Raw genomic sequence first — 22,365 nt, 5'->3', positions numbered from 1 at the left:
TTTTTTTTTTTTTTTTTTTTTTTGCCGTTGTTGGGCCCTGTAAGTCACTCTGGGCTGGGATTGGGCTGTTAGGTGAGAGTGTCGCATTCCTGAGTAGATCCCAGAGAGGCTCTAGTATAGCAAGATTGGAATAGTTGGGAAAAAGCATAGCAGTTTTCAACATTAAGTTTTTCCTTATATAACATTTCTTACATTCTCCTTCTGTTGACAATCCCACCTGTACTCTCTTGAGATCCAGCAAAGAGATTCCCTGGAATCCTGCAACCTATTATTAAAGGGTCAAGAGTAGTAAAATAATAATCCAAATCTAAACTGTACTCTCGGGGTAAATGGGATATAATCCTGCAGGACTTAGTGGGCAGCTTGGTGGGATGTTCTTTGTTTTTAGGCATATGTATAATTCCTCCTTAGAAAACACGGAGCCTTGGCATGGCTTTTTTGTTGCTGAATAAGACACCTTTTGCTCCAGTCCTGATTTGATCAATAGAGAGGTAAATACCATAATATTGTCAGGATTTCTCTCTCCCCATGGGATTGTTACATCTTTTTCCCTCCTTTCACTCATCTTTTTTCTCTACAGTTTTCTCCAACCATACACATTGGTTTTTTAATAAGAAAAGTCATAAAATGTTTGTTTGTCCCTTGTCTTGAAAGTGGTAAGAGGAGTTTAATAACTTCCTCTGTAGTTTTTCTCTGGTGCATTCCTTTACGTGGCAACAATTTTAAAAATAAGCAGAATTGCCGTGATGCTCATGGCAGCTGCACTCGTGAGAAGTGAAGCTGTGGTGAATCCTGCACGTTGTGGTTGGTTTGAAGTCTCATAAACCAGGGTTCAGATCTCTGGCCATGTGAGAGCGGGCAGGTGACATCAGGCTAGTGATTTAACCCTCTGCCTTTGGTTTTCTCATCTGTGAAATGAAACTAGTGGTAGTGCTTAAGTTTATTGTGAACATCGAGTAGATTTATGGGTATAAACTGCCTAAGCATTATACCTTCTGTGTGTGGGTCACTACGAAAGTTTTGAGACCGGCTGTGTTGTGGTTATTATTTCACTTCTAAGAAACACAGTTGACATTCTCCTTTCTGATTCACCCACACAGGCTTCCACTTGCTTGGCTTATTGGTGTTGTTGGGAGAGCTTCGTTTATTTCTGTCTGTGCAGATTTTATGCTTCTTGATTCTTATGTATCTCAAAACTTTCAAGAGATGCTTAACAGAAAATACTTTTTCCCTCTAATTTTATTTTCTATGAACAGAGACTCTGAGTGAGAATTGTTACAGCTCATTCTTATACCCTCCAGTAACTATTTTGAATATGGAAAATTATATGGCTTGTTAATTAAATACTCATGTAAGGGTGAATGAACCAAAAATATCACATTAAGCCTTTTATTACATGCTTTTCCTTAATCATTTCTATTATTTCAAGATCTCTTCCCCCTTTTCTTTATCTTTTATATTGAAGGTTAACTTTTTAAGCATATTAAGTAGTAAAGATATAACCACATCATTCCATATTTCAGTATCAAAAGGCAGAGAAGAGAACACTCAAATTCGGCAACCACAATGCAGGCTTCATGTCTCTTCTTCCTTAATTTTGTGAATAACTGGTTTACAATTGTATATATGTAGGGCAATTGGCATTTTAGTGATACAGTAGCCTATTTTCTTTCTTGTAAAAGACATTACTATATCATACAGTATTTTAACCTTTCCTTTACAAATCCCATGATACTGAGATGCTTTTGGTTAACAAAAATTCCTATTGAGTCTGGAAGATTTCTGTTTGCCTGCCCACTGACCCCCCTGCCCCAACTCCTCTATAAGAAAAGAAAGAAAGAAAAAAATAAACCCTTAAATTATCACAAGTCCTAAGGCAGTTTTCCCAGAACAAATGTTCATTTTGACTCGCTCCGCTGTCAAGCCCCATCTTTGTTGACGTGTGGGGCTGCTTCCGTTCACTCACAAATCGGTTGAGGTTTGGTTTAACATCCGGGTCTACTCAGGTAGGATCCTATTTTAAGGAGAAGGCTTATTTTTAATGAAGCACAAAAGGAAATACTCTGGAGGAATAATTATAACACACGCTTTCTGTTCAGCTTCAAAGCCAGAAATATTATGTTGAAAATATGAATTCTAGGCTTGTTGTCTGTAGCTCAACCGGCTAAGGCGCCAGCCATATATATCTAAGGTGGCGGGTTCGAATCCAGCCCGGACCTGCCAAACACAATGATGGCTGCAACCAAAAAATAGCCGGGCATTGTGGTGGGCGTCTGTAGTCCCAGCTACTTGGGAGGCTGAGGCAGGAGACTCACTTGAGCCCAGGAGTTGGAGATTGCTGTGAGCTGTAATGCCATGGCACTCTACCCGGGGGGACAGCTTGAGGCTCTGTCTCAAAAAAAAAAAAAAAAATATATATATATATATATATCAATTCTATAAATGACATACAATGTTTGGTAAAGTGATTAAGAGTGAGCCTCCATTTCTATCCTCAAAGTGAGGATAATAAATGTTATTATCCCTCTCTCATAGTTGGCAGTGAAGATTAAATGAGCAAATACCTTGAAAACGTTTAGAAAAACTACCTGTACCATAACAAGCACCCAATTATTGCTTCATTTTCACTTATTTCTTTTTATTAATTATGAGGAGTCTTAATATTTTCCCATTTCCCCATCTCTTCCAAAATGCCAACATCTGTCCTCCAAAAACATATTCTTCTTTCTTCCTCTGTATACGTTTTATCTGTTATTTTTATCACGCAAATACAAGCCACACATATTGATCTTGTACCTTTATGGATTTTTGTAGATTTGGAAAACATTTTAAATCCCTCTGAGAATTTGTTTGTAGAGTATGATGAGTCATTTTTTGCAAATTATTTTTTTTGTAGTGAACTAAAGCTTAAGTTTTAGTTCATTGCATTTTTATATGATATACCTGTAGATCACTGGCCATTTTATTTAAAAAAGGTAGTTCTGATTTTGACACCTTGCTTGATCTGGAAAGGTCCATATGAATTTAGTTCTGTGCCCTGTGTGTAAATTAAAAAAAAAAAAAGTTTCATTTGTGGCTAAGATGTGCACTCCTGATTCAATCAGTGAGAACAAATCCACTCCACAGGCAGATCCAACTTACTTTGCTTGTTGACACACACAGTGTTTCTCTGAGAAGTCTTCATGCCAATAATACCACAGAAGTATCACAGGGATCATATTGAATCCACAGTCAATTCATGCAACATAAAGTCAGCTCCATTACAAGAAAATGCAGCCACAAGTCCAGAATCGGAAGCTTAAAAGCAGATATTTTCTGCTTGTGATAGGTTGATAGATTAAGCGCTTGCCTAGAAAACATGCTATAATGGATCTTTTCTTTTATGGAGAAGGAAGATAGAAATATATAAAAATAAAATATTGAAGACATAAATATGCATGCTTTGTGCAAATATGTATACATTGTCTCAAACTTACACAAAAGCAGAGAGAACTATAATGACCCTTTCATGTACTCAATACCCGTTTTCAACTCAAGGTTCCTTGTGTTTTGTGTACACCTCCCTCTACTTGTAAATCCTAGATGTAATTTCATCTTGGAAGTCTTGTAGTAGATTAAACCTGCCCTCAGAAGAATAAATAGTCAAAAGTTGGTATACAATTTTCAGGGATATATGGTTTCTCTAAACCCCAGTTTAACAATCAGTGACTGAAGTAACTCAATTGAAGTGGGAGAGAAGAAAGATTTCAGGAAAGCCTTCTGTGCAACCTCCTGTCTGCAGGTGTCCCATGCTCTGACCCGCTTGTTTCTTCCCTTTTATTCTTACCCTCACCGTCCATCTGTGATATTTGACTTCACTAAAGAGAAAAGGTAAAAGGATGCTTGGAAGATGCTGAGTATGTGCTCCCCTCCCCTTTTTCCTCTTTTCTTTTTCAAGGTGACTTTATGGTTTTCTGAGATGGATGAGCTATATGATTTAACAGATTTAATGCTGATCTACTTGGATGTGAGAGCAAAAATTGCAAAACTAACCATAATAGAGAACACAATTTATTGAGCATTTACAATATGCCAAGAACTTTTAATGTATTTCATCACTTAAGATTTATCAACATCTCCTGCAACTATTAGGTATTTGGCATTTTAGAGCCCGTCTTACAAATAGAAAACTGAGGTTCAAAGCCTTTAAAGCAGAATTGGAATTGCAGATCTGTCTAAAATTCCAGCCAGACTTTTAACGATTCTAAACTGCCTCTCTCCATTTCACTCTGACAGTGGACCACATTCTTAGTTGTGCGTGTCCCAAGCAGGTAGATGTGGAGTATCTTATAGCCATGTGCATCATTTGTAATAATGTCTTCATGGTGCTGTGAGGCATTTCAGGGAACTGTTTCAGAAAGTCCTTTAATGTGATATACGTGTACCATGGAATACTATTCAGCCATAAAAAGATGGTGACTTTACATCTTTTGTATTAACCTGGATGGAGCTGAAACACATTCTTCTTAGTAAAGTATCACAAGAATAGAAAAGCAAGTATCCAATGTACTCAATACTAATATGAAACCAGTAAATCTACTAGTTCATGCCCACATAAGGGAAAAACTCAATTCAATTCAAGTTTAGGGGAGGGGTAAGGAAGACGGAGGCAGACGGGAAGAGGGAAGGGGATGGGTGTGCTCCCACTTAATGGGCACCAGGTAAGTGTGTAGGACACACTTCTTGGGTGTGGGACACAACTACGAGAGGGACTCTCCCTAACAAATGCAAACATTTTAACCTAACCTATACCATGGAAGTATCACAGGGATCATATTGAATCCATGATTAATTTCTGCATATAAAGTCAGCTCCTTTAGAAGAAAATGCAGCCATAAGTCCAGAATAGGATGCTTAAAAGCAGATATTTTATGCTTGTGATAGGTTGATAGATTAAGTGCCCTCACATTAATCTGAAATTTTTAAAAAAGAAAGGCCTTTAGCATACACACTATTTTTAAATTAGAGTTGATGCAAGCCAAGAAGCAGCCAGGGTTAAAACCTGGCACCATCTACGTCTGATGCAGCTGTCTTACCATTTTCATCTAAGGTACTGTGATCTCTCATGCGTGTGGCTGGGGAACATCCCTACTTGCTCCTCTTGTGTCTGTTCTTACCAACCATTCACATCTACCCCCGCGTGGTGTTTTAAAAATGTTCATTTCTCTATTAAAACCCCTCAATGACTTCTGTACAAGTAGCAGAGAAGAAAAATCTAGTTCCTTTCAGGAACCTGCAAAGTCCCCCAGCATCTGGCCCCAACTGCCTCTGTCAGGGTGCTAGCTGCCCACGTCACTGCGTCAGCCCTGGGGCTTTGTGGTTGTTGAGCCATTCTCTGCCATGCCCAGCTGCGTCCGAGCTGAGGATCTGAGCTCTTCGGGAATGTTCAGGTTCTGGCCCAAATATTGCCTGCACAGATTAGCTTTCTTCTCTCCCAATGGCTTTGTTTTGTTTTATTTTCTGCATTGTACTTGTCACTGCATGAGATTCTTATTGCTTTGTTGGTTTATTTACTTTGCATTTGTCTCTGCTTCCCTAAATTAAAAATGTGGGTCATGGGATCAGGGGCTTTTCCTGAGTGGCCAAGATGCTCACACTTAGACAAGTGTCTGATACACAGTGGTTGAATGAATGAATGGGTTGTTAAATGGGGGTCATTCCAGTAAGCCTGTATGCAAAGGGGTGCTGAGCACAGCTCCTGGCAGAGTTGGAAAGTGCTATGGCTGTGATGGGCAGAGTTAGTTCCCATCTGGATTCATCATCACATAATCTATAAAGGAAGTCATTGGAATTGTCCAAGACAAGGCAGTTCCTCAAAACCCAGGAGGACCCTGCAGTCTCATGATGGAGCCCCTGAAGTCTGTTATTATGAGGCGGCTGCTTTTGGCCAATTTTCAGCTCTTAGGGACTTGACCTTCAAACCGGCAGCATTTAGCTCTCATCTCTGACTGGGGGCTTCTGACTGACCTTTTGCTTAAGCCCAAGGCAATGTTTTCATCTCTGACAAACTTGACCACTGCCAGTTCTTAAGAGTGGCAGTCCTTATGAGAGGGAGTTATTCTGCCTGCACCGTAATCATCTCTAATACCCGATAAACTGCGAACAATGGGGGCATTGGAGGGGGGAACTCCAGAACAAAAAGACGTCTGCGATTCTGAAGCAGTGCTAAACTGGGGCACGTGGAAAAGTGCTAGCATGTGGAATGCTACACTCGCAGCTCCCATGAGAATGGGGGAATCTGGATGGTCCTTACAATGGGCTATTATAAGGGCACTATTGAACTACGTAATCACGGCCCTTTCCAAAACCATAAAAAAAGTGTCAAGTACTATGCAAACGCAAAGTGTCCAGGCTTGAATGTCAGACTAAAAATTTCATAAATAACAGGATCTTTTTAATCTGATCAAATATTTCAAGAAAAAATGGAAACAAGGGAAATTTTTACCATTTATAACCACTTTATGGGTTTATTTGTTGTTTACAAAATTTTTAATAAAGAAATTTTGCTGAATATGATTTTATCTTGATGTATAGGCTTCCATTTTTGTGGAATATATAGGTTTTTGAAATTACAACGTTAGTGCCATATACATTATAGAAACTACAGAGAAGAACAGATAAAATAACAATCACTAGTATTTTCTTTTCTTTTTTGCGGGGGGGGGGGGAGTCTCACTCTGTCACCCTGGATAGAGTGCTGTGGCATCATAGCTCACAGAAAACTCAAACTCCTGGGCTTAAGCAATCTTCTTGCCTCACTTTTTCTGTTTTTAGTAGAGATGGGGTCTCTCTCTTGCTCAGGCTGGTCTCGAACTCCTAAGCTCAAGCAATCTAACTGCTTTGGTATCCCAGAGTGCTAGGATTATAGGCATGAGCCACCATGCCCTGCCCAATCACTGGTAATTTCATTATTTAGGGATCGTCATTGTCTCAGAACTTTTCTGAGTGATTTATCTTTAGTCTTTTTTTGGCCTATGCATATGTATAAACACTTTGACATCAGTTTAGGTCATCAATGTATATAGTATTTCTAACTTGTTTTATGTGCTCACTTTCATTGTGAGCTGTCCTTCTCATTAAATATTACTAAATAAAATTAAAGTTTTGACAATTACACAGTATCCATCTATATGTGGCTTTCAACCAGGGGCAATTTTGTCCCCAAGGAGGCATTTAGCAATGTCTGGAGACTTTTTTGGTTATCGCAGCTGGAATGGGGAGTCTTGCGCTATGGCATCTAATGGGAGAGGGCAGTGATGCTGCTAGACCATCCCTCACAACAAGGAAGTATTAGGCTCTAGTGTCCATCCTCCCAAGGTTGAAAAGTCTGAACTATATGGCTAGCTCATAATTAATTTAATCCTTGTCTTATTATTGGATATTTGTTTCTAATTTTTTATTATTGGAAATTAGTAATAATTTTTTTTTTCTACAAAGGACCAGATAGTAAATATTTTATGCTTTTTGGGCCATAAGGTCTTATGCTATTATAGCTTGAAAGCAATCGAATTATACATAAATAAATGGGAGTAGCTGTGTTTTAATAAAACTTTACTGACAAAAACAGGTAGCATGCCCTGGAGCACAGTCTGCCCACCTGTTAGAGATAATGCTGGGATGACATCCTTATACCTAAACTTTGCCCCAAATCTGATAACTTTCTTAGAAAAGCTCTTAAAAAGGTTATCAGTACTGGATGGGCATATATATACCTTTCAGTTTGTACTTGTTTATCTTATATGTTATAGTTCTACTAGTTTATTTTCTCTTATGAGATTGTTCATTTAATGTGGCTTTTTTAATATTGCAATGCTCCCACTTTTCCATCAGATCCAGAACCCGCTCCAGGGATATGGAGTGTGAAAGCGTAAGGCAAAAGTCATGCAAATGTCAATGTCTCGAGGAATCAGACATGATAATGAGTGGAGAAGGCCAGTCGTCCGTGTCAGAATGAAGGGTGGTAGGAATGTGGGAGAATGAAGAGTAATGTGCTCAGACTCTTCTAGAAGAACTGCTGCTTTTGGAGAACAGCGCTGTTCAGTTGCTGCCCATCTGAGTGTAGTTTGTGTTGCTAGATCTTCTGGTTTATCAACCAGAAAAGAGAAATCCAAACTGTGGTGTGAAAACTCCTCATTTTTAATTGTAGGTGACAAATTTTAGAATGCTAATTAAATATTGTGTAGCCAGTAAGCCATACCTGTGGACTGGCCATGGGCTACCAGGTTGGGCTCCTTTCCTTTAAACTGTGACTGATCTGCAGGCTCTTGGCCCTACTGCCTTCTAGCACTCCTAGATGAGACCTATAAGAACTGGCAATCTTTGGGCAGACCCTGATAGGATAGGGAGCTTTGTATCCTGGAGCAGGGTGGTGGGCTGTGAACCAGCCACCTGGTGCGGATGAAGATTTAGCTCCTTCAGAGCTTTCTGACTTAGGAGGACTGTCACATCTCCATTTCCTCAGGACATTTCCAGGGGCTGTACAATCCTAGCCTACAAGTCCTGTAAGCGCCTACACATCCGGTCCCTTATTCTTAGCTACTTTTCTCCCCCTTTCCTTTTTCTTTTCTTTTTCTTTTTTTGAGACAGACCCTCAAGCTATTGCCCATGGCCTCACAGTGCACAGCAACCTCCAACTCTTGGCTTAAGTGATCCCCTTGCCTCAACCTCCCAAGTAGCTGGGACTACAGGTGCCTGCTCGGCTATTTTTGGTTGTAGTTTTCATTGTTGTTTGACAGGCCCAGGCTGGAGTCGAACCTGCCAACTCTGGTGTATGTGGCTGGCGCCTTAGCCATTCTCCCCCTTTCTATACATGCCAGCCATATTGTACCAGGAGTGCTGGCAGGGGGTGGGTTTGAGTAAGTCCTTAGGATAGTTATGAGAGACAGGGTCAAAGAGTTAATGATCCTGGGGTGGGGTAGGGTAGGGAAGTGGCCACAGTGGGCAGGAGTTCCCAAACCTTGGTGTGCATAAGAATTCACCTTGAGACCCAATCCACCAGTGGGGATTCTGGGCACTGCAGCCAGAGATTCTGATTTATTAGCTCTGAGGTGGGGCCCCAGAATACGCATTTCTAGCAAGCACTGTGACTAGCACTGGTGCATGTGTATGGACTTGTTGGTAATTTCTTTGTTCTCAGAGATAAGTAGGGGCCATTATAGAGGTGTTTTTTTTTGTTTTTGGTTTTTTTTTTTTGAGACAGAGCCTCAAGCCGTCCCCCTGGGTAGAGTGCCATGGCATTACAGCTCACAGCAACCTCCAACTCCTGGGCTCAAGCGAGTCTCCTGCCTCCGCCTCCCGAGTAGCTGGGACCACAGGCGCCCGCCACAACGCCCGGCCATTTTTTGGTTGCAGCCGTCATTGTTGTTTGGCGGGTCCGGGCTGGGGATTCGAACCCGCCACCTTAGGTGTACGTGGCTGGCGCCTTAGCCGGTTGAGCCACAGGCGCCGAGCCAGAGGTGTTTTTTTGTGTTTGTGAAGAAGCAACATGATTTGGCAATATTATAAAGATCTCTGAAGTCATTGTGTGGAAAAGGTAGAAGAGTCAGGAGAATTTCAGTCATCTAAGTGAGAAGAGATGATGGCTTGGGTCACATGGTAATAGTACAGGGTGAACAGTTAGTCAAATTCTAGATTTATTTTGAAAACAGAACCAAAAGTTCTTGATGGATTAGATGTGGCGTATGAAGGAAGGAAAGGAGTCAGAGGTGACCAAAGTTTTTGGAATGAGCAACTAGCATGGCTTACATGAAGACCATTTTTGACCTATAAAAATGTCAGTTTCCTATGTTCTAACCTAATAGAAAAAAATTAAGTTGCTCAGTATTAAGATGGAAATGACCACAAGAGGGACTGATTTGGAGGGATGATGAGCAGGCTAAGTTTGAGATACCTGCAAACAGTGCTTTTGCATAAGCAGGTGGAGCTGGGTCTGGAAATCAGAAAAGTGTGGACTTGGGGTATTGACATCTATGAGCTGGGGTTAGATCACCAGGGCTGTGAGTGCCCATAGATAAAATTAAGCTCTGAGCCCTGAGGCACTCTGACATTTAAGAGCCAGAGAAGAGGAAACTAGCTAAGGAGAGTGAGAGGAAATGAAGGAGGTGAGAGGAAAACCAGGCAAATGTGGTGAATTGGAAGCCAAGTAAAGAACGTGTATTAAGAGCCTCCTTGCTGTTCCTCAAACATACAAGTCTTGTTCACACCTGAGGGCTTTTGCGCTTGGCTGCCATGCTGTTCTGCCAATCTCCCTGGCTCATCTCACCAACTTTAGGTCTGTGCTTGGATGTCACATTCTCTGTGAGGCTCTTCCTGAACAATCTGTATAAAATTAGCACAGATGCCTGGCATCTAGTTGATGTTCAAGTAATATTTGTTGAATGAATGGTGAACATATAACTCCTGATGATAGCTGATGTTCAGGGGAAAAGTATTAAAGCCTTGCTACTTGGGATATTTCCTGGATCAGCTGGGTCAGCACTCCATGGGAACTTGGTAGAAATTCAGGATCTTGGGCTCTAGCCTGGACCTAATAGAACCACACTCTGCATTGAACAAGCTCCCCAAGTAATTTGTATATGCAAGAAGATTTGCACCCAGTCATGTTTTCAATTTTCTACCTATGGCAAGACTGTACTCAGATGCAACAACTCAAAACAGGAAGTTAAAACTATCAAAATCAAATCTCTCCATTAGTTGTTTCTGTATGTAGTCACAAGTTGTCATCAAATAATTTAAAAGCAAAACAAAACTAGGGGTAGAGAGTTGAAAGAATATTTTATGTAGTTATCCAAGTGACTTCACTCTTAACTTTTAGTTGACCTAGGCTGGGAGGGAATAGAAAATGCATGGTGTCTGGTATATAGAGACAAATTGGAGAGAATGAATGCTAATTCTGCTTATTATATTTTATAAAATCTTGCTGCTTAACATAATATAGCCATGCATAATGACTTATAGGAAGCTGAGAGAAGTGGCCTAAGAGAAGTGGCTTTCTCTAAGAGTGAGCAAGGGGTTAAGTTTTTGGGTCTTGCTACTTTTTCCCCCCATAGATATTTGATTCTGAAAGTGGTGTTGCAGGCAGATGGCTACCATTCCTAAATCTCTTATACTTCTATTTGGCTGAGATAAAAACTAGTGTTCTTTGTATTTCCATGATCTTTGAGTCTGAGAGAGAAAAAAATGTATATATTAGGAATTTTCTTAGTCCTTAAGGCTATTAAGGACTGTTTTTCCTAAAACCAAAGCATGCCCATCTTACAGATCATAATCACATTATTTCATGGGCCATTAGCTAAAAATAAAAGCTGTGGTAGGATTTTTTGATAGGGCTGGTCTAGTGAATTCCTTTCCAACATCAAAATTTCAGAAAACTAGATTTGTTACCATTTCTTTTTGAACATATTACAACTCATTTCTCTGAATTCAGAAGCCTACAAAATAATAATACAGGCAGGGGTGTACAAGTATACAGACCAAAAAATAATGGGATGTAAATGTAAATCTGTTTATGTGTGTAGATGTGAAGTGTGTGAGTCCACCACTGACTTTACAGTTTGATCTTTCCCTCTTTACTGGTTAAAGCCATAGATCAGAACTGGTCAGCAGTAAAGGGTGTTTCTGTGGTCCATCATTATGGACAGAATCACTGACCTGAGGCCTGGCTGTGCTTTCCAACTCTGGCAAGGCTCTTACCTCTCTCCTCAGAGTTTCAGTTTCTTTATCTTTAAAATGGGGATAATTAAGCATATCTGGATACTGGTCTGGTTAAGACAATATTTGGAAAAACAGCCATAAAATTATATATGCATATACATATTTTTGTTAATGGAAAAATCCACCTCGTTCTTTCATCCAAACCTTTCTGAAACTTTTAATTAATGGGAAACCTCCCTTCTACTTCAGTGAAACTTCCCTAGAGTGTGGGGGTCAGCATTTGTTTTCTATAAAAAGCCTGAGAGTAGATATTTTAGGCTTTGAGGGCCATGTAGCCTTTGTTACCACTGCTCAACTCTGCCATGATAGCGAGAGAGCCATGGACGTGGTAGGTGAACGAAGGGCGTGGCTGTGAACCAATGGTGTGGCTGTGTTCTGATCACACTTATTGCCAATGACATTGGAATATCATCCCACTTTCAGGTGTCATGAAACACCATTTTTCTTTTGATTATTTTCTGAAACTATTTAAAAAAGTAAAATCCATTCTTTGTTTATAGGCCATAGAAAAACAGGCAGCATAGCAAGCTAGGCTGGTGGGCAGACAGAGCTGTGAGAGAGGCAGGCCTGGGGCTCATCAGTCTTCATCTTCCCTTATTTAAGTCTTTAGTTTTGCTTTTTGTTTGCATCTGACTTGGATTATTCTCTCTGAAGTCAGGGCTCATTTCCTTGTTATTGTTGTTATTGTAGTTAGGCACCCCTTTGTACCGATTGTTTTTATAGTGTCTGTCTTAGACTTGTATTGTCTTCTGCAAATACACACATTGTATTACATTATCATGGTGGGATGGAAAAGATCCTTGACATTTATCAGATGTGACCTTGGAGGAGGCTTTGCCCAAGTCATTTAAGAAAGCTGCCTTTTTCTTTTTCTTTCTTTCTTTCTTTCTTTTTTTTTTGAGACGACGTTTCTTTCTATTGCCCTAGCTAGAGTGCCATGCATCCTAGCTCATAGCAATCTCTAACTCCTGTGCTCTTGCCTCAGCCTCCTGAGTAGCTAGGACTATGGGCACACACCACTGCACCTGGCTAATTTCTACTTTTGGTAGAGACAGTTATCACTCTTGCATAGGCTGGTATCAAACTCCTGAGCTCAAGGAATCAACTGCCCACCCCTTCCAAAGGTGCTAGGATTGTAAGTGTGAGCCGTCACACCTGGTCTGGCTTTTTCTATTTTACCATTTTTTTCAGAGGTTGTAATTACATGTTTGACCTTCTCTGTAAATTGCCACTTAAGAAACAGTATGAAAAGAACAGTGGATCTGCTGGCACTGGTGGATAGCAGTTGATTAAATGATAATCCCTTTAATATTTTAAACTTACTGAGCAAAAGAACAAATTCTCTCCCTAAACATAAGATGAGAAATCTGAACACTTTGTCCATTTGTTTAAGAACATCAATCAGATTATTTTTTACAGATAGTCGAGGGACTAGAAGAAGAGTGGACGTCCTGATGGGGATTTTTCCCCCAGTGAATTCTTTACTCAGCCAGGATGGTAGTATCTATAGCCGCCATCTTACATTGACATCTGACGTCCCCCAGTATCTCTTTAGAATGAAGCTGTCAGTGTTACCCAGGAAGTGGTGATACTAAAGTGTGACAGGTGATGATCCGTTCCAATTCCCCTGCTATCAGGCCAACATCTGAATGAAGGAAGGGAAAAAAGGCAAAAAGATAGGAGCAGCATTGAAAAAGAATCCCAAAGCCTTTGGATTTTTGCACTTTAATTCAGATATCTAATGTAATTTATATGAAATAAAAATTATATCAATAAATCCTTTTTTTTTTTTTATTGAATGGTAACTGTGTACATTGATGCACTTTGGGGGTACAGTGTGGTGTTTTCATACACAATCCAAGACACTTCCATCAAATCCTAAACTGTGATTAGAGTACATGTCCCAGCTTTATTCTGTGGTCTATGCTTCAACTGCTCAGAATACCCAACATTTGCTATCTGAATTCCTGAATGTGGGTTGTTGATTTGAAGTTACTTGCAGAGATTATCAGGAAGCCATGAAGATGTTTCTGGCCCCTTTAATATATGTTCTCATTTCCATGCTTGTTTGATCTGCTAATTTAAAATTGATGAAAATGAAGTTGCTAACTAAAAAGCTTTGAGTCGGGATAGTTGACAACAGAATATTATATTCATATAACTTTCACAATGTTCAAAGAACCATAGAGCCTCATCACGATGCTTTGAAGGAGTTCAGATAGGGTGAGTATCTTTCTACAGCATCTTTGAGTGAAGGAGGAGGGACCTGCAGAGGCCATGTACCATGCCTCCTGTCCACAGAGGGAAGTGACCTCACTGGGGTGGTTATGATGCTAGAGTACTAACCAATGTTGTAGGTTAGCAGTTCTCAAAGTTTGGTCAGAGAGCCCTGGTGGTCTTCAACACCCTTACAGGGGTTCTGCCACCTCAAAACTATTTCAAAATAATACTAAGATGTTATTTTTCTTTGTTACCCTCATCTTACAAGTATATAGTAGAGTTTTTCAAAGGCTATGTGACATGGTAAGATGTCATCATTCTGACATCCACTGAGACAAACGCTATGTATGTAATCTGATGTTTTCTAGATTTCTCAATTTTAATGCCTAACATGATAAATATTAATGGATCCATATAAACACAAGGAATTTGAAGAGTGCAAAAGGGTCAAAGACAAAAAGTGCAAGGACGGCTGTTGTAGATATTTTGCTAAGACCGTTTGAGATGGAATCTCATTTGATGCTGAAAACACCCCAGTAAGAAAGGCACTATTGTCATTTCCACCGAATACATGAGGACGATGGCCTGGAGAATTAATGACTTGCAGAAGGTTACATGTGCAGTAAGCTGCAAAGCCAGAATTTGAACCTGGGTTTCAAGTTCTTAACTACTCTGCCAACTGTGCTGTCAAGCAGGTTGTTCCTCAAAGAAGTGCCAGGAACACCTGGATTTTTACATCAGCTTCTCAGAGGAGGAACTTCTCCTCAAAACCTAGGCCATCCTCCAGGGAATATAAATATGAAGACTATTCTCATAGACAGTGTAAAACAGAGATCATGTTCTAGTGGTTTGTAGGCTTAGTCTTTTACTATCTGAAAAGCAAAGCAAGGGGGTGTCCACTTTTTAAACTTAAGAGGATTTCACTAAAAAATTTCAGATTGCCAACTACCCTTGAAAAATTGGGAGATCTAGCTAGACTGAACTGGTGTTCCCAAGTGGCCATAGTAGCTGAAGCTTAGACTCCCTGCTCGCTTTAGGTGAGACATATATCCTCTAGCCTGCCACAGACCCCACCACTCCTTATCACCTCACCTCACAGCTCATGTCCCTCATTTATGTTACCTGTTTGAAGTGTTTGGGTTAGAAACAGTTGGAGATGTTCTGTCTACTGCATGGTCTTTCTAGGCCATCAGTGTCTAACTTACTTAAAAACTAAAAAGACACTGGCAGGAAAAGAACAAAATACATCCCACTGTGCTTACCCAGTCCCAGCTGTAGTAAAGACCTCATTGACAACACCAAATTGAGAGCAGGTTGCTTCTTTCCTTACGAAAGCATCATATCCTGATTCATTAAAGAATAAGGATGTGCCAGTGAATTAACATTTATTTTTAAATGTGCAGCTCTTTCTTTTTTAAGTGTAATAGTGAAATAAGCACATCACACTCACTGGCCTCATTTTATGTTTATTTTAGTAATGTCTCTTGTCCCCATCATTATCATGTCTGGACCCTTTATGAAACTGAAAATGCCTCTGTGAACCACCTTGTGCATGTTATATCAGTCATTTGAAAGAATATAAGACTGCCAACCTAAAGGACTTCACTATCTTGGGCATGTGGATAAAATTATTGCATTTCACAGTTTTATGCTTAAAATATCGTCTCTTTTCAGCAGTGAGTATTAAGTGTTCATCATAATTTTTAGATATATGTTAGTCTGGCTCTTTTTTTCCTTTTGCCTCTCCTCAGACTGGAAGTTTCACAAAGCTGATATTCCATCTGTTTTCTGTGTGTTCACAATGTATGTTTTGTGCTTTCTATATAGCACTTAGCACATAGTAACAGGAAATAAATGAGTTAATACATCTATCAGTTGTGATGACTTGTTTTGTAGATTCAAGAATTGTAAAATTTTCAGTAAATACCTGTTTTCAGTAAAAATGTTCATGCTTCCTCATTCAAGAGTTAAGTTGGAGACAGACGTTTACTTTTTCCTTTCCACATAAATACGCATTTATTTCTTTGTGTTAGTGTGTGTTTCACATTCTATTGAGAATAGTCCCCCCTCCATGATGTGAGGTCAGTAGGCAAGTTGCACATCCGCTTTGCTAAGAGCGAGGAGGCGCCTGTTGAGACCAGAATGCAAGAAGAGGCTTTTGACTTGAAAATTCAGCACAGAACCTCTGCCATACTGAAAGATGGTCATCCTGCCGTTGGAAGGGCAGTTATTTGGCCATTAGAAAAGTCTAGTGTAATAGTAGCTTTTAGGCGATGTCTCCTGCAAAGGGGGCATCCCGCTATTAACCTATTCCTGAAAGAGAAATACCATTGTCTATTAATACTACTGGAACTAAAGATGAATAGTGAATTGGCCTTGATCTGACAGTGAGTTTGACTTTGGTAGCTCATCACTTTAAAAGGTTCTTTTATATTTATGAAAAAAAGCGTGACGTCAAGCCAGGGGGGAAAATTGGTATCAATATTTAAGACCAAACTTGTAGGTCTTTAAAAAAAAAAAAAAAAGCCCCTTGTGTGAACAGTCTTTTTTTTTTTTTACATGCATAACTAATTAGCTTAGGTTATTATAAGCAGGGCTGCTGTGATAAAGTTTCCGGCGGTGTCTCGGGATACCTCGTTTATAGTGGCTTCTCTATGCCAGTTAGTCTTCGAACTGGAAATACAGAAAGTAGAGGGAGGAATAGTCTACCGTTTCTCGTTGGATTGGGGCCACCTACAACGTTGTTATGCTGGAAATGCTAGAATATAATCACTATCAGGTGAGCTTGATTGTTATTCGTATTCAGCCTCTGAAATATAATGCAATAAATAGATTAATCTACCTTTTTTTGCGTTACTGTAATAGGCACAGTGTTCTCAATAAGTACAAATCTACTCTTTTAATGCTGCTTATTATTGTTTGGTGACTGAAGTAGTAATTCAATATAGTTTTGAACAAAATAAATCTTAGAAGGACATTTTTTTTCCCTAGTGTGTGGCTGTAATCTCTTCATCAGCTCTTATTCATAAGGTTGGGGAAAAGTGTCTTAAAATTGAATATCATAGTTTTGGGAATACAAGTGTTTCTAACTCCGTATTAACGTTTACAGGAAAGGAGAAAAACAATCCTGGTGGATTACTGATAGTTATGCCTTTAAAAACGCATACATCTAAATGTTATGCATTTGAAAGAAACTGCTGGATGGGAAATTGCTTTTTTACCCTGAATTCTTTCCTAACTAAAATGTTGAATAATAACATCTAAGGGAAAGTGGGAGGAATTAATCTACAACCACTTGATTTAATTGTTGGAATGTTTGTGTTTATTTTCTACAACCATTTTACAGTTGGTTCTTAAAGAGTTTTTTTGTTAAAAAAATAAAAAGCAGAAAATTATTCTGTTTGCCCATGAAAGTGAAATGAACTGAGTTAAAACTCCTTCTGGATGGTTGTTTTGATCTTAATAAACCCTTTCAAGTGTGTTGGGGAAATTTTTGCCCTACAGATAGTTTCAAACTTTTAATTATTAGATTTGAGAAGAAGAACACAAGATTTGAAAGGGATGTATAATTAGTTAGGAGGGCAATAAAATAGGGCAAAGTATTACCCCAAATCCTACGAGTTGGTTAGACTTTCAACTTCAGTAGTATCAAAATCCATTAGCACAGTGCCTGGTACGTGACAGGGGCTTACTAATTTATTCTCTTGGAGGACTAGTCAGGTTCATATTTGTGCCTAAAAGAGGGAACTGTCTGCAACTCAAAAATAACAATGCCATCTTCTTTTCCCTCCTTGGCTATGTCCAGGTGCAGACTCACCTCGAAAACCCCACCAAGTACCACATACAGCAAGCCCAAAGGCAGCAGGTAAAGCAGTACCTTTCTACCACTTTAGCAAATAAACATGCCAACCAAGTCCTGAGCTTACCATGTCCAAACCAGCCTGGCGATCATGTCATGCCTCCAGTGCCGGGGAGCAGCGCGCCCAACAGCCCCATGGCTATGCTTACGCTTAACTCCAACTGTGACAAAGAGGTAATTCATGTCTCCTCTCCTCTCCTCTCCTTTTCTTACTCTGAATAATTTGTCTGTTGGAAATTATTCCTGCACTTAACTGTGGACTGTAGTCTGTCTGTCCACATGGCCACGTTTGCCAGCCTTTGCCCCCAGTGCCCCAGCGTGGCAGTGGCGTTCCTGCTTCCTGGCCCTGTCTCTGGGTTGTCGGGTTTAGAGCATAGGACCGGAGACGGGGCTCGCTGTAACTGGAACGGGAAGGCAGGGACACTTTCTCTTGCCACTTGCTTCCTTCCTCCTTAGCCGAGTGGCGTCTTCTCTTTCATGCCTTTTACAGAGCAGTGAAAATGCAGAGAGGAGAAGGGGAGGTGGAAAAGGGAAGGCGAAGATAGAAAAGGTGTGGGACAGCGGCCCCCAAGCGCCGCTGTTGTGAGTGTCTGGGATATTATTTTTATTTCTCTGTGAGTTGAAAAGAAAAGCATAGCGTGTACGTAGATGCATTTGAATAATATAGCACATGAGAATTTAACCCAAAAACAAAAGTTGAATTTTTGCACTTGAGCTTAGCTAAAAGGCCAAGGAGCGATAGAGGTTTAATTTCTGGCTGCATTCTGTTCCATGTTAAAATTGCCGCTGCCCATTAAATCTGCTTTTGTCAAGGCTGGATTGGAGACAAGATTCAAACATACCTTCAAGCTAATTGCTGCATCAAAATTTGGGGGATTATTAAAAAAAATTGGAGAATTAAAATACTTGAGAGGAGAGTTGTGATTTAATGCCTGTTATTTCCCAATTATGAGATGATGAGCTTCATTTTAATGGACTTTTAATGCGAGTTCAGAGGTAACTTTTCTCACGTTGGATTGATTTTAATTTCCTCACTTCTGGAGGAACTAAGTCTTTTCCTCTGCGCCCAAACTGAGGGTATTTTGTTATCTTCCTCCGTCTGGACTTGTCATCTAGTGAGAGGGTTGGCCACAAGCTCTTCCTCCATTTTTCCGTCTCTTGGTCAATCCCACTTTGTTTGAAAGCTTAGTTCATCTCCTTGCTGTGTCGTCAGGCTCATGTGAACATGGCATTGAAAAGTCATTTTGCAAATCCAAGTCATGGGATGTTTTTGCTTTTGTTTCTGCAGGGATTTTATAAATTCGAAGAGCAAAACAGGGCAGAGAGTGAGTGCCCGGGGATGAACGCACATTCGCGAGCGTCGTGTATGCAGGTACTGAACAGCTCGGCAGCCGAGGATGTCACACTTTGTAACAAGAATCTATATTTGTGGATAATCACACCTGCCTGATGACTCAAAGGCTTTTTCAACCCCCATTTATTTATTTATTTATTTTAAATGGGGAAAACTATGAACAGGGCGATTTTTTTTCATAGTATCTCATGATTAAATAATGACTAAGGAAATTAAAGTGTGCTTTTCTCCTCAGTTGCTTTAAATCACCAAAAAGTGCTTAAAATTCCTAAATTGTATTAAATAAGATATAAAATATTACATGTCATTGGTGTATGTATATGCCATCATCAGTGCATATTATGCAAATTTGTAGGGTAACAATTGTCATCGAATATTAGTAAAACCAAGAAGTGTATATGTGATCCACATATGGTTTTATAAATGGAATATCGTAGAACATACATTTTGAAACTATGTTTATTAATTTAGTAATATTTAATGGATATTTTCCCAAGTAATTAAAGATTCTTTTATAACATCCTATTTAATGGACACATAAATTGTGCTATCTCCATTTATATATTTATGTGTGTATATAGACATACTAGAGATTAATAACCAATGGAAGACTTTTTTTTTGTTTTTGGTGTTCTGTATTTCCTATCAAATTGCACTACTTTTTCTGAAGAGAAAGAAATTATTTTAAAATTCTATCACTTCAAGCTCAGTCATTTTACTTTCCTCAAAATAAAATTAAACATTACAAAGAAGGGGTCTTTGTCAGTCCCTTGGCCTAACTGCTTATTGACTAACTTGGTTAGAAACTCTTAAAGACAAACAAGATGAATAGCAGTGGTGTCCCTGGAAATGGGAACTGACGGTGTGCTAGCAGCGGTTTCTACCTGGCCGCCAGTTATTCTTCTCGGAGATCACTTAATGAGACTCACTTTTTGAGTATTTATTATTGTATTCCTGGCACTGTGACCACTTTATATGGTTTGTACTGAAATCTCACAAAAATCCAATAAGGCAATAAATATTATTAACCCCTCCATTTCTTAAATTGGCAAACTGAAGCTCTTAATAATTAGAGGCCTTGCCCTTAATCTAAAGGGGTAGAGAACCAGGATTCAGCCCCATGCTCTTTAATGGAACTGTCAGGAAGACACAGAGGGGAATCTCTGTGTGTCCTGAGATGTCATCACGTACCTAGCAAGCTCTATTCAGCACCTCCACCATCTAGCTCAAATATATAACGTGTTTACAAAGAAATGTTTTCACAGACTTGTCTTTGCAACTGCTGCAATGCACATGTAATCACCGTTGTTTATTATCGTAACTGATGTTTTGGTACTTCAGGAATAAAATTGATCTAGTGGGAATGTCAGCTCCATGACTGTAATGATAACCTCGTCCTGGTGCAGTCTTCAGGGAGTACTGCGCACACTGGCAGCTGTACAAGGAGAAACTTATTTTACAAGTCCCTGAAAAATCAGTGCAGGGCTAGGCAGTGGCCTGTGCTCCACTGTCCACACGTGCCTGTGAAACCTTCTGCAAGCAGGATGAGGGAAGGGTATGAGGCATGGTCTTTAGGGAAAAAGAAAGTGTCAGCCATCATTCAAGATGAAGTTTCATCTTTCCTGTTAGGGAAGGCAGTCTGCATAGTTATTGAGAGCATGGGTTAAATTGTTGCTCCATTCTTCAATGTGTGACTTTGGTCAAGCTGCTTTTCATTTATTTCACCTGGAAAACCACTAATCACTAAAACGATATAGCATCTTCCCTGGTAGGGTTGTTGTCAGGATAATAACTTAGCCTAGGAAAATGCCAGAACCCAGTGTTTGGTATCTAGTAATCGCTCATTTAATGTTGGCTTCGAGTATCATTCTTATGACCATCTCAACACTCATCAGTAGTGTATGGTCTTCAGTAATATTTAACATTAGCGGGGAATGGATAGATGCTTGTTAGACTCTAACTAAAGAGTATGCTTATTTTGGGTAAGAAAAGACCATGGATCTCTTTTTGGGTTGTATTGCATAGTTTTTGTTTATTTCTGTCTCTCTTCTATTGCTCTTTTTCCTACAGATGGATGATGTAATTGATGACATCATTAGCCTAGAATCAAGTTATAATGAAGAAATCCTGGGCTTGATGGATCCTGCCTTGCAAATGGCAAATACGGTATTGATCTTTTTTTCTTAAGGAAAATCCTGAGCTATTTCTACTGTTTTCTCTCCTTTTCTTAGACTTTTCATTTATCTCTGTAGCATGTTCATTAAGCAATTTATTAATGATAAAATGGAGAATTAGCTCCAAATTACACATAAGTGACTTTGACATTAGAAATTAAGAACTTTTAAAGAGTTTATCAATAACCCTGTGATAAAGCTTTAATGTTCCCTGGAGTCCGTGAACACTTTCAGTAGGACATTAGGTCTTCAATTCCCCTTCCATCTCACATCCAAACTTAGTACACTGCAGCCAAGGGGACCACTGTGGAGTGTACTGTGTGGATTCACAGTGGTATTCTAGATAGCCTGAAAAACCTAATGTAGTTTTTAAAGAAGGGAGGGGTTTTTTGGCGGGGGGGAGGTTTGTTTGTTTGTTTGTTAGTTTTTAAATATTCACAGGTGATGTAAGCCCTTTGGGGTTTCTTTTCTTCAAGAGCAAAATTTACTCCATAAACCAGTAGTCCTATTTACTCTTGTATGTCCTTATTTTTTTCTATAATTTGGAGTCTTGCTTGTATTATTTGTTTATTTGTTTTGCTTCTTACATTTTTTGTCCTATGTAATTTGTTTTACCAAAATCTGACTGTAGATCTTATTTAGTCCTTGCAATAATTCTGTAAGTCAAGTTGGGATGCTACCATCCTCCTTGGTTTTAGATTGTACCTAGGTCAGATAGTCCCACACAAGATTACATAGCTTGGATGTTTCAGAGTCAGGCCTTCCTGGTAGGTCTTTGAATGTGCACTCTGCTCCTTTTCTTTTTTCTCTGAAAGAAAGGAGACTACCATTGCTCTCTAACAACTAGTATTTTAAAGACTAACATCTACTTGGGCGGCACCTGTGGCCCAAAGGAGTAGGGTACCGGCCCCATATACCAAAGGTGGAGGGTTCAAACCCAGCCCCAGCCAAAAACTGCAAACCCCACCCAAAAAAAACCCAAACTAACCTCTATTGGTAGGAAAGAG

The 22,365-nt window shown here is 39.6% G+C and overlaps 1 protein-coding gene across 2 annotated transcripts in view; it reads left to right on the top strand.

Annotated features, from left to right (window-relative positions):
- Positions 1-22,365, top strand: part of MITF (melanogenesis associated transcription factor) — a 95,169-nt gene that overhangs the window by 48,891 nt on the left and 23,913 nt on the right. For both annotated transcript variants that reach the window (XM_003785505.3, XM_023510683.1), the window contains exons 3-5: positions 17,777-18,004; positions 19,119-19,202; positions 21,255-21,350. In XM_003785505.3, coding sequence (XP_003785553.1) covers positions 17,777-18,004; positions 19,119-19,202; positions 21,255-21,350 — 408 coding nt within the window. The remainder of the gene's footprint in view (positions 1-17,776; positions 18,005-19,118; positions 19,203-21,254; positions 21,351-22,365) is intronic.

This window comes from Otolemur garnettii, unplaced genomic scaffold, assembly GCF_000181295.1.
Source record: "Otolemur garnettii isolate 467f Iridium unplaced genomic scaffold, OtoGar3 scaffold00015, whole genome shotgun sequence".
In the NCBI taxonomy this organism is placed as follows: Eukaryota; Metazoa; Chordata; class Mammalia; order Primates; family Galagidae; genus Otolemur; species Otolemur garnettii.
The sequence above is the reverse complement of the archived record's forward strand: the minus strand, read 5'-3'. Positions and strand labels throughout refer to the sequence as shown.